This window comes from Ostrea edulis, chromosome 10, assembly GCF_947568905.1.
Source record: "Ostrea edulis chromosome 10, xbOstEdul1.1, whole genome shotgun sequence".
Lineage (NCBI taxonomy): Eukaryota > Metazoa > Mollusca > Bivalvia > Ostreida > Ostreidae > Ostrea > Ostrea edulis.
In genome coordinates, this window is record NC_079173.1 from 4,322,392 (window position 1) to 4,340,835 (window position 18,444).

The 18,444-nt window shown below is 37.8% G+C and overlaps 1 protein-coding gene across 1 annotated transcript; it reads right to left on the bottom strand.

Moving 5' to 3' along the window:
- Positions 1-15,123: 15,123 nt before the first annotated feature.
- Positions 15,124-18,232, bottom strand: LOC130050869 (uncharacterized). The gene is made up of 2 exons (XM_056151706.1): positions 18,159-18,232; positions 15,124-17,609 (listed from the first exon to the last, which is right to left on the bottom strand). The coding sequence occupies exon 2, from the start codon at positions 17,578-17,580 to the stop codon at positions 15,970-15,972; it is 1,611 nt and encodes a 536-aa protein (XP_056007681.1). The 5' UTR covers positions 17,581-17,609; positions 18,159-18,232; the 3' UTR covers positions 15,124-15,969.
- Positions 18,233-18,444: the final 212 nt, after the last annotated feature.

Sequence of the window (18,444 nt, forward strand, 5' to 3'; positions counted from 1 at the left end):
TTCATCAGCATGTCATTGTCACGCAAACACTTTACCATGCAAGTAATCGACAATAACTTCAAACATCTAAGAGACTCGAACAGATTTGCTAAAATCTTAACCAATTCAAGATTGATTTCTGGATTTTCACTAGTCCGTACGGACTGGTGCTATAGAGAGTTTACTAGTCCGACATGTTTTTTTACTAGTCCCAGACTAACGGTCATGAGGTAATTTCGAACCCTGGTTGCCCAATTATCTATTTTGTATTGCTTATAAGAGTTATGAGATTGATCACCGTTCCTTATCTTTACCTTTCATATGTGCCAAGATGACTCAGGTGAGCGATGTGGCCCGTGAGGCTCTTCTTGTGTGACAGTCTCACCCCTACCTTCTGAGTACAGAGAGTTACTGTACGTGCCATCACTTCAAACAGTTATGACATTGGGGACTTTATTAATGATAATAATAATAATAATGATTGGTTTATATAGCGCTTTCTCCAGCGTATGCTGCCCAAAGCGCTTTACAATGCATTGTTTCCCTGGGAATATTGTTCAACGTCGATCAGCTAATAACACCTCATGATGTATATTCTCAATTTTGTCATGACTATTTCTGGATTCTTGTAGGGGTTTGTCTGAAGAAACAGTGAAAAACATTCCTTGGCCTATCATCACCTACAGGAGCTCGACTCAGGCCAACCTGTGAACTATGACAGCTTGTCGACTTCAAAATTGGTCTAAATGTCGCATATGTTGTCACTCTGGACAATATAATCTCTATAGCCAGGTCCCAGATCAATGTTCAAGGACAAGACAAGACCACATCTCTCCTCAGTAGCCAGGTCCCAGATCAGTGTTCAAGGACAAGACAAGACCACACCTCTCCTCAGTAGCCAGGTCCCAGATCAGTGTTCAAGGACAAGACAAGACCACACCTCTCCTCAGTAGCCAGGTCCCAGATCAATGTTCAAAGACAAGACAAGACCACATCTCTCAATAGCCAGGTCCCAGATCAATGTTCAAAGACAAGACAAGACCACATCTCTCAGTAGCCAGGTCCCAGATCAGTGTTCAAGGACAAGACCACACCTCTCCTCAGTAGCCAGGTCCCAGATCAGTGTTCAAGGACAAGACAAGACCACATCTCTCCTCTGACAGTAGCCAGGTCCCGGATAAGTTTTCCAGTACAGCTTGGCCTACCCTGTTGGTGGTGTCTTAACACCTCATTAACATGCAGTCTTACCTGAGTGTAGCTATCTGTGAGAGACCTCGTTTACTCTAAAAAGAGTTAGAGAAGTATTTAGTTTTCTTGCAAAAGTGTAAAGAGAATGGTAGATATTACAGTTATCTCCCTTAGACTAGATGAATGACCTTACAACAATCATTGGTCTTGAAATGCCAAAGGCTCAAGTGATCAAAATTTGTCCCGTTGTCAGTGTCAGTGTCGTCAGCCTCGTGGTTGTTGTCTGTATATTATTCACATTTTCATCTTCTCCAGAACCACTGGGTCAATTTCAACCAAACTTGGCACAAAACAGCCTTGGGTGAAAATCTTTCAAGATTGTTCAAATAAAGGGCCATGTCCCTTTCAAAGGGGAGATAATCACAAAAATGCAAAATTACAGTAGGGTCATTTAAAATTTTTCCTAAGAACAACTGGGCCAGAGGAGCTGACATCTACATGAAAGGTTCATGAATTAGTGCAAATTCAAGTTTGTTAAAATCATGGTCCCGGGGGTAGGTTTGAGACCACAATATGGGATCAAAATTTTACATAGAAATATTTGGGGGGGGATCTTTAAAAATCTTCTTCTCAAGAACCACTGAGCCAGAAGAGCTGGCATTTACATGAAAGCTTCCTGACATAGTGCAGATTCAAGTTTGTTTAAATCATGGCCCCCAGGGTAGGTTGGGGCCACAATAGGGGATCAAAGTTTTACATAGAAATACATGCATATAGAGAAAATCTTTAAAAATCTTCTCGAGAACCATTTGACCAAAGAAGTTGACATATACATGAAAGCTTTCTGACGTAATGTAGATTCAAGTTTATAAAAATCATTGTCTTCAGGGGTAGGTGGGGGTCACAATAGGGACTAAGGGTTTACATGCAAATATATATGGAAAGTCTTCATATATGGGTCATTTTAACACAGGTGAGCGATTTGGCCCGTCTGTCTGTCACGAAATCTTATGAACATTTCTCTTCCTTTATGACTTATTGGATAAACTTGAAACTTTGTATAATGCTTCATTGCCCTTTGTACATGTGCATATTATCAGGACGTGATGATCCAATAACTTTCCTTCAAGTTATAGTTGGTGGATCTAAGAGGGATGGAAAGTGTAACATAGCTTGTGAACACTTTTAATCCTATATGGCTTATCAGACAAACTTTAAATTGTATGCAATACTTCATTATCATTAAATGATGTTCGAATTGTTCTGATACTGGGTTAAAGCAATATCCTACAAGTTAGAGTTGATCAAAGAGGAGCGTTTTATAAGTTTTTAGCTCACCTGAGCTGAAAGCTCAAATGAGCTTTTCTGATCGCCTTTTGTCCGTCGTCTGTCTGTAAACTTTTTACATTTTCGACTTCTCCAGAACCACTAGGTCAATGTCAACCAAACTTGGCCAAAAGGATCCTTGGGTAAAGGGCTTTCAAGTTTGTTCAAATGAAGGGCCATTTCCTATTCAAAGGGGAGATAATCCCAAAAATGCAAAAATAGGGTGGGGTCTTTTAAAACAAATCTTCTTAAGAACCACTGGGCCAGAAAAGCTGAGATTTACATGAAAGCTTCCTGACGTAGTGCAAATTCAAGTTTGTTCAAATCATGACCCTGGGGGGAAGAATAGGGCCACAAGGGAGGGGGGGTCAAAGTTTACATACAAATATGTAGGGAAAATCTTTAAAAATATTCTTCTCAAGAACCACTGAGCCAGAAAAACTGAGATTTACACGAAAGCTTTCTAGCATATTTCAGATTTATGTTTGTTAAAATCATGGTCCGGGAGGGAGGGGGGTGTTATGATGGGGCCACAAGGGGGGATCAAAGTTTTGCATATAAATATATAGGGAAAATCTTTAAAAATCTTCTTCTCAAAAACTACTGGGCCAGGAAAGTGGAAATTTACAATGAAATCTGCGTGATATAATGCAGATTCAAGTTTGTAAAAATCATGGCCCCCGGGGGTAGGATGGGGCGACAATAGGGGATCAATTTATACATACAAATATGTAGGGAAAATCATTAAAAATCTTCTTCTGAAAAATCACTAGGCCATAAAAGTTTACATTCACATGAAAGCTTCCTGACCTAATCCAGATTCAATTTTGAAAAAATCATTACCCCCGCGAGTAGGTTGGGATCCCAATAGGGATCAAAGTTTTACATGCGAATATATCGGAAAAATCTTTAAATATGAGCCAAGGTGACTCAGGTGAGCGATATGGCCCTTCGACCTCTTGCTTTTGTACCAAGGTATGTTGACTTTCCTAGCATAATAGTCATTAGTTTTGTATCATTACAAATAATTGTATCAGTCACATCGATATGGAATCTTTTCACTATCTTTTTCCTCAATACACAAAGTGCAGTTCATAATGTTGATGTTCCAGCTCATGCTTTCTCCATACCATGCAGTGCATTAAAGGGGGAGGGGGTGTAATTTGGAGCAATTTCAATTTGGGGGGCTGGGGAGACATTTGTTCTTAGGTCACTTGAGTCACTCAGATGACCTAATGTATTTGGGAACCATCCGTCCGTCCATCAGTTCCTTTCTTGTCAGCGCTACTCCTCTGAGACCGCTCAACAGAATTTCGTAAAGCTTTGTAGTTAATAAGGACATACTGTGTAGATGTGCATATCCCCAGGAAATTCTGATTCAATAATTTTTATGGGAGTTATACTCCTTTTGAACTTAGAATTTCGAGTTTAGAATTTCGAACACATTTGTCCTGTTCTTGTCAGCGCAAACGTCTGAGACCGCTCAACTGAATTTCGTGAAATTTTGTAGTTAATAAGGACACACTGTGTAGCTGTGAATATTCCCAGGAAATTCTTAATCAATAATTTTTCTCAGAGTTATGCCCCTTTTGAACATAGAATTTTGAGTCTGTATGTCCTGTTCTTGATTTAATGCATAGCATTGCCATTCATTATGTGAGGCATTGTCAAGCAATGTTGGAGCGTGGGGTATGCGAGCTTGCTCATCTCTGCTTTCTTTTATTCACATGTGTATTCCTTGTGACAAGACCTTTCCTCTTGTACCAAAATGTTGACCTCATGACCCTGTTTGGAATTTAGTCGACTACCTTGGCAATAACTTTTTAACAGTTAGTGTTGCCAAATTTTACAAACACATCTTGCCAGATTTTACTTGTCTATCATACATTAACATCAGTGTTTTACAAACACATCTTGTCAATCCTGTAACTATGCAAGCATCCCCAGGTAGCATAGATTCAAGTTTGTTTAATTCACAACCTCAGAAATGGAGTTAAGTCAGGGCTAGATGGGGATCAAATACTTGTAACAGCTGTGTCATGATTTTTCAAACAAGCATCCTCAGGTAAAGCACATTCAAGACTGCTTAATCTTTAAACATATTTTTAAAAAAAAACAAAGCCATGATCAGTCACATGGTATTCAAGCATCCCTAGGGAGTGCAGATTCAAGCTCGTCGAAGGTAGGGCTTTCATGTTTTATGCCCCCTTCAAAGAAAAGGGCATATTGCTTTGCACCTGTCTGTTAGTCTGTCGGTCAGTCGGTAGACCACATGTTGTCTGCTCTATATCTTGACAACCATTCACTAGATCAAGATGTTTCAAACGTGGGTTGGTTATGAGTAGAAGAGAACCCTGTTGATTTTCAGGTAAGAAGGTCAAGGGTCAACCCACTCTGGAAATAGGAATATACTGTGTGCTCAATATGTTGAGAACCCTTTGCTTGACAAACATCAATCTTGGCACACTGGTACATTGTAAGGATCGGATGACCCCTAATGAGTTTGAGGTCACATTTTCAAAGGTCAAGGATCATTTCATTCTAGACATAGGAAGATATTGTATTATCAATGCCTTGAGAACCCTTTGCTTGACAGATATTAACCTTGGTACACTAGTACATCATAGGGAGTAGATGACCTCAATTAATTTTGGGTTAACATGGTCAAAGTCAAGTTTTTTTTAAAAAAAATCACAACAGGGTCAAAGTGACTAAGTGGCCTATGAGCCTAGTTTACCATCACAACCTATCATTGGGTCAAATGTTGTCTAATGTGTTTCATACTGATAGTTAGGTCGCTCTTGTCACACTGATTTTGACTACGGATTACTCCGTTTACCTTATTAAGACATGGAGCTCATGATGGATGTGACCTGACGACAGGTGATGCTTACCCCTCCGAGGCATCTGATCCCACCTCTGGTGTGTCCATGGGTCTGTGTTTGCGCAACTCTTTATTTTGTATTCCTTATAGGAGTTATAAGATTCATTATTGTTCATTTTCTTCACCTCTTATGTTATCCTTTTCATACGACCTGAACAAGTAGTTACCAAACTGAGTACAAAGCATTAGCGAGGTCAGGAACGGCGTTACATTTATACCATGATCACACATTCACTTGACTTCTCGACATTGCATAACCAGACGGCGTACATAGTAATGAGGATATAACTGTGTACCAAACTTGTAAAATTCATTGTCCCTGGATAAGATTGTGGTGTATTTCGTAGTTCCGATTTATAACACGGTTTATATACTAGGTAGCCTCTTGAAGCTCTTGTATGGATCCAAGGTAGCTAATGACAGACAGTAACACTGAACATTGATTGCTCGACCAAGGTCAAGGTCACTGTTGAAAAATGTTTGAAATATGTATGAGGAGCTTAACTTTTAAAATATAAATGTTAAAATACATGAATGTCGCTTTCAATCAGCCGGTCACTAGAGGTGTCGGTATGTACCTCGGTACACGAGACGAAATACCGGTATATTCAAGTCTGATAACTCTTAACAAAAATGTAAAATTGAAACAAAGTAAAAATATTAAGAAAAAATCATTAGGCTAAAGAAATTTGTGTATGCAGTGACTCGCTTTATTTACATCGTTCCCTCGTTGTGATGTAATAAAAGATAAGTCTAATAACTGTACACAATCGGTAAAACATACGAAGTATAAAATGCTATAATTTGATTATTAATGATATGAAAACAAATCAAAATAAGAAAAAATAATAATAGAAAACATTTCATTAAGTAAATATTTTCATATATCAGATAGATTATTGAAATTTGTTTTCAAGTTGTTTGGTTGATGCGGGTCGAAAACCATTTCCGCCTATTAGCCAAACCCCGAGTAAAAAAAAATATAAAATGGTAGATGCAGACTTGTGCGTTTGTAACCACTGTTCTTCGCGCGAGTACAAATTGAAATTCCTGCCGATTCTGAACGCCAAGTAAATGGGTTTGAGGTGCAAGAATGTAGGAATTGTGGTCGAAGAACAAGAACACGTTCGTGAGCACATGTTCTCGTTATTCTCTTTAGAGAAGTGGACAGGCATATCCTACATGTAGAAATTCTCGTCATTCGCGACTCTTAATAACTTCTAGACTTTAAGATCGTGTCAAATAAATTCCACAGGTTTCCCCCTATTAGTTATTTTTATAGTCGTTCCAGTCGGTAGTCTTGTCACAGTTGATTCTAGTCATGATACAGAGACACTGCTATATAGTATGTACTATATGCTTTTATGTTTGGATTAAACTTTTGTTCTGTTAACTGGTTTCAAAATAAATTTAGATATTTTCCTTATTATTTATATTCATGAATAAATTAAATGCAATTTACAATCAATAAACTAATAACTTCTCATTATATACAATAATTCACATTTAAAATCCACTAAAATTGAATCATGATATTAAAAGATGAAATCTGCGGTATATCGTGGTATGTATCGCGGTAATTTGCAAATACCATGGTACCTTTATTTTCTGCGGTACCCAACTCTACCAGTCACAGTAGTTCAATGGTAGGGCCTTCAATATATATACATACCGGTAGCTTGATGTAATTTTTAAAATGGAGGTACCATGTTGTGTCATGCATTAACACGTTAAAGATTCCTCACTGATACAGCCCTGGACACTATGCAAAGGTATAAATTTGTTTAACTTCACCTTCAGCTCGTGATGTCTCAATATGAGTGAAATATATTCATCATAGGGACCTAAAACAAACAGGCATTTTTAATCGCGTAGAATGAAACATTGCACCATTAATATTCTTTTTTTAAGTACATACAAAGCAAGCACATAGGCAATTATTGGAGGATTCTTATCATCTTACATTGTCTTTATTTGGAAATTTCTTTTGATAGATGGTCAAACTTTACTGGTGTAAGAAATAGCGGTATAATATAGGGAGGTGATTGGATGTATGGAGTTCTTCTCATATCCCAGGAACCACACTGAGGTCAGTCTGCTGGACTTCAACAGATTCTGATCAACACCTTGGTCATTCAACTAGACAGGAGAGCAGCCCGTGCCTCACAAATACTTAATCAAACGGGTTAGTCAAATTCTGTCTCGAAAGGGCGGTGCGAGGTGCTCTAATTTTCGGTGTAAACCATGCACTGTCTTCTCTTTGTTAACTCACCTGAGCTGAAAGCTCAAGTGAGATTTTGTGATAGCCTGTCTCCAATAGTTCAGAAGATATTGAATAGGTCAAATATACAAAAAGTAGGTTCAGCTCTAATGTCAAGGTCACAAGGTCCAACCTCACAAAATGATAAGGTCTTGTCATAAAGATATATATATATATATATATATATATATATATATATATATATATATATATATTGTGTGTGTGTGTGAGCAAAATATGAAAGTCCTACCTGAAATCGTTCAGGAGAAATTGAATAGGTCAGGGACTATTTTTGAAAACCTGCCAACTCCAAGGTCAAAAGATAAAACACTAGTGTGTAGAAGACCTTGTCATAAATAAACTACATACATAATACAAAAGCCCCACCTAAAATAGTTCCAGATAAATTTAAGTTATGTTTTCTTGCAATAAGGTCAGCTCCAAGATCACAAAGTCACAGATCAGGTTATGAAATGAAAGGTCAAACCTCCAGGTCAAGGTCAGAAGATCACACGGCATTGCTTAACATGAAAGGATGATCGATTGTAGTTTGTATAACGTCCCTCTCGATAATTTTTCACTCATATTGAGATGTCACCAAGACCGTTGAAGGACTTCAAATGTAAGCCTATGTTCGGCTCTTACGGCTTTTGAGCAGTGAGGTTCTTTAGTGTACCACACCTACTGTGACACGGGACATCCGTATATAAGGTAATCTCTGAGGATCCGTGACATTGACACCTGATGCAGAGCGTTTGGCGATGGAACTATCACTACCTGTTTTTAACAACTTTGGTCTGTCGCAGCCAGGATTCGAACTCTGACCTTCTACATGAGGGGCAAACGCTCTGCCTCTAGACCACCGTGACGGTTATACACAAGGAAGATATTTCGATAATGTATACACAAAATATGAAAGCCCTAGCTTCAATAGTTCAAGAGATATTTCAAACATTTGTCCTATATATATCAGCATATAACACTTTGATCTCCTACTCTGGCCCCAAACTACCCTGAATTGCACAGGCTTGAATCTACTCTATGTCAGGAAGATTTCATGTAGATTTGAACTTTTCTGGCCCAGTGACTCTTTTAAAGAATTTAAAACGACCCCTCCCCCTGTAAGCTTGCTTGAAAAACTTTTATCCCCAATTGTTGCCCCATCCTACCCACAGGGGCCATTATTTTAACAAACTTGAATCTGAACTATATCAGGAAGCTTTCATGTCCATTTGAACTTTCCTGGGTCAGAAAGTCTTGAGAATATCTTTAAAGATTTTCCTATATACTTGCATGTAAAACTTTGATCTCCTATTGTATCCCGGGGGCCACGATTTGAACAAACTTGAACCTGCACTAAGTTAGGAAGCTTTCATGTACATTTCAATTTTCCTGGCGCAGTGGTTTTGAGAGGATTTTTGAATGACCCAAATCTATGTTTGCATTTCCGTGATTATCTCCCTTTGGAGAAGGGAGTTGCCCTTTATTTAAACAAACATTAATCACCTTCAGTTAAGGATGCTTTTTGCTAAGTTTGGTTAAAATTGGCCTAGTGGTTTTGGAGAAGAATTCAAAAATGTGAAAAAGATTACAGACAGACGAACAACAGATGATCACAAAAGCTCATTTGAGCTTTCAGCTCAGGTGAGCTAATAAATGATGTCACAAACTTTGTTGCAAAAGGGTCTTGCTACAAGGACTGCACGTAAGATATATGAAAGTCATCACTCACCATTCATAAGTTTTGAGCAAGGTTAATGTTTTGGAGATTTGAGTCAAACTCGATCACCAGGTCAAAGATCATACTTTCAAATCAAAAGTCATGTCATAAGGAATGTATGTACAAAACACGAAACTTCAACCTTAATTAGTACAGGAGATATTGCCTAGGTTAGGTGTTGTTAAAATTGGATCATATTCCAATGCCAAGGTCATAGGTAAAACATACCCATGGAATCAAATGAAAAGAATTGCTATCATGAATTCATACACAACATATGAATGCTATATCTTATATAATTCAGGCAATATTGTTAGGTGCAGTATTGTTAAAAGTGGGTCCAACCCCATGACATAAAAAAACCACTGCATCAAATGAAAGATTTTTTCATAAGAAATCTTCATATAGAATGTGAAATCCCTTCCTTAAATAGGTCAGAAGATATTGTCTTAATTAGGTCAAATTCCAAGGTCAAGACCATGACGATAATCACAATAACGATCCCGTCTATATAACGGGTCCCAATTAATTGTTGTAATAGACTAAGCATAGTCAATGCGCTGATACACAGGCTGATCACTATAGGGCTCCCGCCTATATAACAAGGGCCCTAATTAATTGTTGTAGAGGACTAAGCCCAGTCAATGTACAGACACACAGGCTGATCACTATAGGGTTCCCGTTTATAACAGGGGCCCTAATTAATTGTTGTAATGGACTAAGCCCAGTCAATGTACAGACACACAGGCTGATCACTATAGGGTTCCCGTTTATAACAGGGGCCCTAATTAATTGTTGTAATGGACTAAGCCCAGTCAATGTACAGACACACAGGCTGATCACTATAGTGCCCCCGTCTATATAACAGGGGCCCTAATTAATTGTTGAAATGCACTAAGCCCAATCAATGTACAGACACACAGGCGGTGTTACGGCACGTTTGGTCGCCATGGCACGTTCGGTCGCCCGGCGACGATACGTGCGGCACGTTTGGTCGCCGACGACCATTCGTGCTGCACGTTTCGTCGCCAGCGACCAAACATGCCGCACGTATCGTCGCCCGGCGATCGAATGTGCCATCAGGGTGGACACGAATGGTCGTCAATTTTAGGCCAAACCCGAGCACGAATGGTCGCCACCCAAGACCCCTGTCCCAAACCCCAACTTTGCTTTTGTTTTGCAAAAAGGGTGTGTGTTCATTTGTGTGTTTGTTTGTACGTGTCTGTGTGTATTTGAGTGACGGTGTGAGTGTGTGGGCGTATGTGTGTGTACATGCATGTGCATATATATGCGTGGGTATGTGTGTGCTTCATATGTAATAAAGTTTGTTTTGCATTACACACGCACATACGTGCACACATTTGTGACACAAGTCAAGTACGATACAAAGCCAACAGACAAAAAATCTGGGCATTTCTGGATGGAATTTGATGTGAATTTATTTTGCAAACACACGAGTTGCAACAATTTAGCAACACAATACTCTAACATACCATCCTTATGGCACGTCGTTTTTACATTTATTCCTCTTAAAAGATATCTCATAAATGCTATAAGACATTTTATAAAAGATATGAAATATCTTAATATGTTTTTTTTTTATACGAGATATCTTATATAGTATACAATATATCTCATAAACCTTATAAGATGTCTTATTAATATTTTTGATTTAAGATATCTCATTAACTCTTATAAGATATTTTATAAATTATATAAGGTATCTTATAAAAGCAATATTGTTCACCTTATCTGGGTAAGTACATGTACTTTGTTATTATTATAATTTTCTTTCAATAATTGCAAATAAATGTTATTACTTGTTTGACTGATAAGAAAATAAACAACACTACGTGCACAGTTTTAATCTTAACATAGAGCCATTATTTTTTAAAGCCAGTATTTAGCCCAAACACAATTTTCTTTCTCTCTGTTATTGAATTATCTCTGTTGTTGAATTTGCCGTGGACGAGAGAAGGAGAGAACTGTGTGTATGTTTGCGTGAGAGAGAGAGAGAGAGAGAGAGAGAGAGAGAGAGAGAGAGAGAGAGAGATGGGGTGATTAGAGGACAGCGTGGGGATAGCTCTGACATGTTGAAGAGTAGGGGTCTATGGAGGAATACCACAGTTTTGTGGGTATATCATGTCATGTTTTGTGCACTCTCTCCTCTTGTAGGCCTACCCTTTTACGCCACATTTATGAAATGCAAGATTAGGCATATTCTCTGCACACTTGAAACATGTCGAAGGTTTAAAGAGCTGTTTCGAATACGAACAAGAGGCCCATGGGCCTAGAATTACTCTTCTGATACATTGTAGAACAGGCAAAAAGTCTCACTAACCAAGATACATCAATTAACACAGTTTGATGATGTTAAGTCCCTGAAAATTTAAATGTAACTGTCCAAAAGTAGGTCACGGTGACTTACTGTTGGTCGACACACTGAAGACTCAAGATGCATCAACTGACAAGTCAAATAGTATTCAAATATAACCGTCGAATTCCAAAAGAAGGCCACAGTGACCTACGTTTTGGTCGACACACTCTGAAGACTCAAGACAATCAATTGACAAAGTTTGATGATTGTAAGTCAAATAGTATCTGAAATATTCAAATATAGCCGTCAAAATCCAAAAGTAGGTCACGATGACCTACTTTTTAGTCAACACACTCCGAAGACTCAACATGCATCAACTGACAAGGTTTGATAATTGTAAGTCAAATAGTATCTGAAATATTCAAATATAGCAGTCAAATTCCAAAAGTACGTCACGGTGACCTACTTTTTGGTCAGCAAAATTTGAAGACGCAAGATGCATCAACTGATAAAGTTTGATGATCCTAGCTTTCATAGTGTCCAAAATATGCATCTAAAATTGAAAATGTGAAATTTGAATGTCTGCAAAATTCAAAAAGTAGGTCACTGTGACCTACTTTTTTCATAAATATGTTTCGAGGCCTCTAGACGCATGAACGTACAAGGTTTAATGATTCTAAAGCTCTCGCTATCTGATATAACAACCTAAAATGTATTCATAAATGATTAGCCATAAAATTCAGAAAGTAGGTCATGGTGACATACTTTTCACATGACGCATTTCAAGGTCCCATGATCCATCAACTGAGAAGGCTCAAAAGTGTCCAAGAGATATATCAAAATCCACTTAATAATAATTACCTGCGAAATTCAAAAAGTAGGTCACCATGACCTACTTTTGAAACAACATTATATTAGATCCTAAGATGCATCAACTGACAAAATTTGATAATCCTAGTCCTTATACTAAACGAAATATCAAAGTTTTAACAAAACAAAATTTAAGGTCAACTTTGAAGTGACCTTGAGACCACACCCTTTGCCCCAGGATGATGCCTTGAATATTTTTTTTATCTACAACCTATCTTCATCCTTATGCATAAGTTAATGATAATTTGCGCAGTGGTTCTTGAGAATAAAATATTTTTTAGAAACCACTACTTTTGTTTGCATTTTCCTAGTTATCTCCCCTTGTTAAAGGGTCACAACCCTAGTTTTAGTACAAATGAAAGCCCTTGGGCCAAGAATATCCTGTGACAAATTTGACAAAAATTGGCCAAGAGGTTCTTGAGATATTGCCCTTTTTCCAACAAGAGTAACACAAACGGTACATAATAAGCCCGTGAAATGCTTACATAGGGCGTTTTTCTTGTGCTATAATTTGTATAACTTTGCTTCAGGTATTATCAGCCATTAAACTTCCATATGAACAAAGTGTATTAGGTTAAAAATCTAGATTTCCTCAAAATGGACAAATTCAACAACCTGAATTTTTTTTTTCAAAAATGGAAGAAAATCAAAGTCCTTCCCCAGATGCACATCTTCAATACCCATACAAACACTCCACAAAATAAGAAGGTCCTCACTTGAAAACTGTGGGAGGAGTAGGGCGGACAAATTATGTACCCTCCATAGAATATTAATTTTCAAATAGACTAAGTTCAACAACCTGTAATTTTCTCAATTAAATCAAAATCCATCCCACGTGCACATCTTCAATACCCATACAAACACTCCACAAAACAAGAGATGTCTGTAAAACACATATGCCCCCCATGGTGCAAAATTGAAAAGGGTTACATGTATACACACACATCATTTAATTGATAGTAGTATCATCAATTCAAAATATTGAGCAGACAATATCTTCCTATGTCAAGAGTATATTTACCATGTGACCTAAAAATCAATAGGGGTCATCTACTCCTTATGCAGTACAAGTGTACCAAGTTTGGTGTCAATCAAGCAAATAATTCGTAAAATATAGGAGATAATATATTATTTTGTCCAGTTCAACATTTGACTTTTGACCTCAAAATCAATATGGGTCATCTTCTCCTTAAGATGTACCAGTGTACTAAGTTTGATGTCTGTCAAGCAAAAGGGTTATCAAGATATTGAGTGGACAGTATATTCCAATGTCCAGGTTGACCCTTGACCTTTAAACATGTGACCTCAAAATCAATAGGGATCATCTTTTCCTGAAGATGTACCAGTGTACCAAGTTTGATGTCTGTCAAGCAAAGGATTCTCAAGATATAGAGCAGACAGTATATTCCAATGTCCAGTTTGACCTTTGACATTTAAACATGTGACCTCAAAATCAATAGGGGTCATTTTTGCCTGAAGATGTAGCAGTGTACCAAGTTTGATGTCTGTCAAACAAAGGGTTCTCAAGATATTGAACGGACAGTATATTCCTATGTCCAGTTCCTTTGACCATACGTGCGGAATGAAAGTTCGTCGGCTACCAAACGTGCTGAAACGACGAAACATGGCGTAACAAGGCTGATCACTATAGGGCTCCGTCTATATAACAGGGGCCCTAATTAATTGTAACGTACTAAGCCCAGTCAATGTACAGACACACATGCTGATCACTATAGGGCTCCCGCCTATATAACAGGGGCTCTAATTAATTGTTATAACAGACTAAATCTGTCCTTTTGTAAAGAGTAATTCTTAATTACCGGTTCATTTAGTCATGATTTTAATTTGTGAGTGTTTATTTTGTAGAGTTGTGGAGATTTAGATACGTTTTGTTTATCGACGTGACAAACAGAAGACTGTGACCTTGTATCTGAAGATCTGTGAAGGAGACCGGACGTTTGTGGTCACTCTATGTTACAGTGCTACAAATCTAAGTAAGTACTCAGTAATAATGTAAGACTGAACACTTAATCATGTTTATCTATCTGTACTTACAGTAATAATGTAAGACTGTACACTAAATCATGTTTATCTATCTGTACTTACAGTAATAATGTAATACTGTACACTAAATCATGTTTATCTATCTGTACTGACAGTAATAATGTAATACTGTACACCAAATCATGTTTATCTATCTGTACTGACAGTAGTAATGTAAGACTGTACACTAAATCATGTTTATCTATCTGTACTGACAGTAATAAAGTAAGATTGTACACTAAATCATGTTTATCTATCTGTACTGACAGTAATAATGTAATACTGTACACTAAATCATGTTTATCTATCTGTACTGACAGTAATAATGTAATACTGTACACCAAATCATGTTTATCTATCTGTACTGACAGTAATAATGTAATACTGTACACTAAATCATGTTTATCTATCTGTACTGACAGTAATAATGTAATACTGTACACTAAATCATGTTTATCTATCTGTACTGACAGTAATAATGTAAGACTACACTAAATCATGTCTATCTGTACTGACAGTAATAATGTAAGACTGTACACTAAATCATGTTTATCTATCTGTACTGACAGTAATAAAATAAGACTGTACACTAAATCATGTTTATCTATAATATATACATTGAAACATATCACAGATAGCAAACAAAATAAAGTTCAATCAAACACTCATAAACAAACACAAATTTACTGTCAATGCGCAAGTTAATCTCAAACACTGGTGCAATTAACACAGCTGTAATCAACACAGGACTGTAATTAACATCGTGTTTATTACGGTAATCAACACAGAACCTTGTAGATGCAAGGTGAAGATAACGAACAGTGATCAATCTCATAACTCCTACAAGCAATACAAAATAGATAGTTGGGCAAACACGGACCCCTGGACACACCAGAGGTGGGATCAGGTGCCTAGGAGGAGTAAGCATCCCCTGTTGACCGGTCACACCCGCCGTGAGCCCCATATCCTGATCAGGTAAACGGAGTTATCCGCAGTCAAAATCAGTGTGCCAAGAACGGTTTAACAATCGGTATGAAACACGTCAGACAGCATTTGACCCAATGCGAGGTTGTATTGACGAACTAGATCGTTATAACGACCATAGAATTTGCGAAATGCTGACTTCAATCGAGACTGTTGAAATCCCTGTACTATCAACTTGTTTGTCAGTAGCTTACCTCGATTTAAAAACTGACTATACCCAGAACAAGCTCTTGCATATCGAATCAGTTGAGATATATAAACACCATATGCAGGTGATTATGGAATATTGCTACATAAATGTGGGAAGTTGACAATGTGTGATTAACACTGGAGATATGAAATTAACACTGTGTTGGTAGATGTAATTAACACTGTTGAGATGTGGATTAACGCTGTGTTTATAGATATTGGATTTTCTTCACTTTAGCAGTGTCACGCTCAGCCACAAAGAGGTTGTCTCTGATGTCCACACATAAACCCCATGGAAATTCTAAATGACAGTGAATGTAACGGAGGAACTGTCCGTCCTGATCTAGGATGTGGATACGGTGATTGTCACGGTCTGCTGTCAGGATGTGACTCTGGCTGTCTGTAGTGATGCTGACTGGAGTAAATGATTGCTCGGTATTAGAGGGATGACCAGTGTATCTAAATCGGAGTTTTCCTGACTGATTGACCACCACTACTGCACTAGCTGACCGGTCAGCCACACAGATATCCAGGTTCCTGTTCTCACTGATGTATTTAGTGAAAGGACCAGATGAATAGAGAGGACGACCCTGATCATCAAACTGAATGCTGTGTTTTTCTGTGGATCCGGAGTAACGCACGACTTTGGATTGTTTTCTATCATCACTGATCATGGTAACCAGGAGATTCTTAGCCGTGGTACCGCAGACATAGAGAGGTCTCCACCCCTGTAGTGTGATCACGGTCTGTATCTGTTTATTCTTAATTAAGTTTATAGTTTTATTTATAAAGTCAGTATAAACAAGATCTCCGTCCCGTGTAACTGCTATGTCCCACGGTTCGTTCCCCGACTTGGTTTGTATTGATGTCAGTAGTTTACTCTGGAGGTTGAGCAACTTCATGGTGTTGTTATACCCGCATGTCCAGACTTGATCTTCACTCAGACAGCTAACACTGTATAGTTGTGTATACTCAGTGTCTATGGTAGCGATAAGTCGCGGCTCATCAAGCAGTGGTTTGACTGTTGTAACGGAGAGTGAGGATAATGAACCAAACATCTCATTAAGTGTTTCTGTGTTAATTGTTGGAAGATATAAGCTTGGTAATGTAACTTTGATTTTAGGAGGCAGTTTATTGAATTCATTATTTCTAGATCTGTAAGTTGATGTTAAGGAGATGTCGTTGGTGTCCAGGATGTTTTTCATTTCTAGAATGACCTGGTTGATTTCAGTCATTCTGTGCGTGATTTCATCCGCGTGTTTATCTAATAGAGAGAGATGTTTAGTTTTTGTCTCTACAATGTCTGCTTTCCGTTTGTTGACAGTGGCGGTGACCTCGCGATGCCAGACTTCTCCTTGTTGGTCAGCAGTTGTGGCTAGTTTTTCGTAATTCGTTTCTACTTCGGCTTTCTCAGTTTGGACAGCGGAGGAAATGTCCTTATATCGGGGGTAAATCTCATTCTCGAGTTCTTCTAAATCTTTTTGTATGCGTTGTTTGTTAGAGCCGAGTTTTTCCAGAATATCTGATATATCGTGGCCTTTGTGTTTACCTGAGGAGATGCAGGTAGTACACACAGGAATGTGACAGCTCCCGCAGTACATTTCGCAATCTTTGTCGGCGTGTTTCAGACATTTTGAGTATTTAGGAGTAAACTTTTTGTGTAAATGATAGGATGCGATTTTGTGTTTTTCAGAGGAATCTGAGAGATGTTTACTGACACAGTCAGTACAAAGATTGATATCGCAATGTTCACAGCAATACTGCAGGGGGTCAGTTTCACAGAGGTCACACAGTAGAACGTCCTGAGCACGCGGGTCCATCTCTGGGGTCAGGGGTCACGAGTAGTTTACTGTCAATAAAGGAAATTAATGAGCTTTAATATTAATTTGAACTGGTTAAAATGATATATTTACATTAAATGCTGATTTGGTAGTAATAAATAATGTATCAAGGTTTTATCTCGATACAAGCAGGCATCTTCCAATGTGACTTTAAAATCTGTACATGTATTACACAAAATAAGAAATGGCTGTCTAGGTTTCAGAATTCTTCTTTGTAGCATACAGGAAATATACACAAAGGAAGAATGGGTTAATTTCTACAGAATTGGCGAAACTTATTCCAATTTTGATCAATTAAAATATGATATAAACTAAAAGCCTGACTTTTTATTTATTTTATTCATTTATCATAAATGATTTGTTTTTAATATATTGCGATCATGACATGTTTAATACAGATAGATATCCCCTCCTCCTCTGCGCTCTGAACTACATGAAATTAAGATGCTCACTGGTAAGCATATCTTAATAATTATACTTATTTAAAACAATTTTCCGATACCTTTCTAACATTTTAGTTGTTGTGCAATGCGTATTGTAAAATAATGATGTCTAACCTGTAAATATCCTACACGCCCTCTGTACAGCCGCCTCGTCCTGGTATATTGACCTGATGATGATGAGTGAATTTAATGTGCGGGCCCAGCTCCACTATATATATGTAGACCTTCCGTCCTGTCACGTGATTTAAACGGGAAATGCGATCATTTACGCAAATGAACCAAACTCCATTTACATAGCCACTTAAACTTTTTAATGTAAACAATTAATACATTTATAACGGATGGGGTATATATGAAATACATATATAGAAATGTATTTGTCTTTAGACAAACAAATCAG

Coding starts and splice junctions, on each gene's coding strand:
- LOC130050869 (XM_056151706.1), bottom strand. CDS start 17,580: ATGGACCCGCGTGCTCAGGACGTTCTACTGTGTGACCTCTGTGAAACT.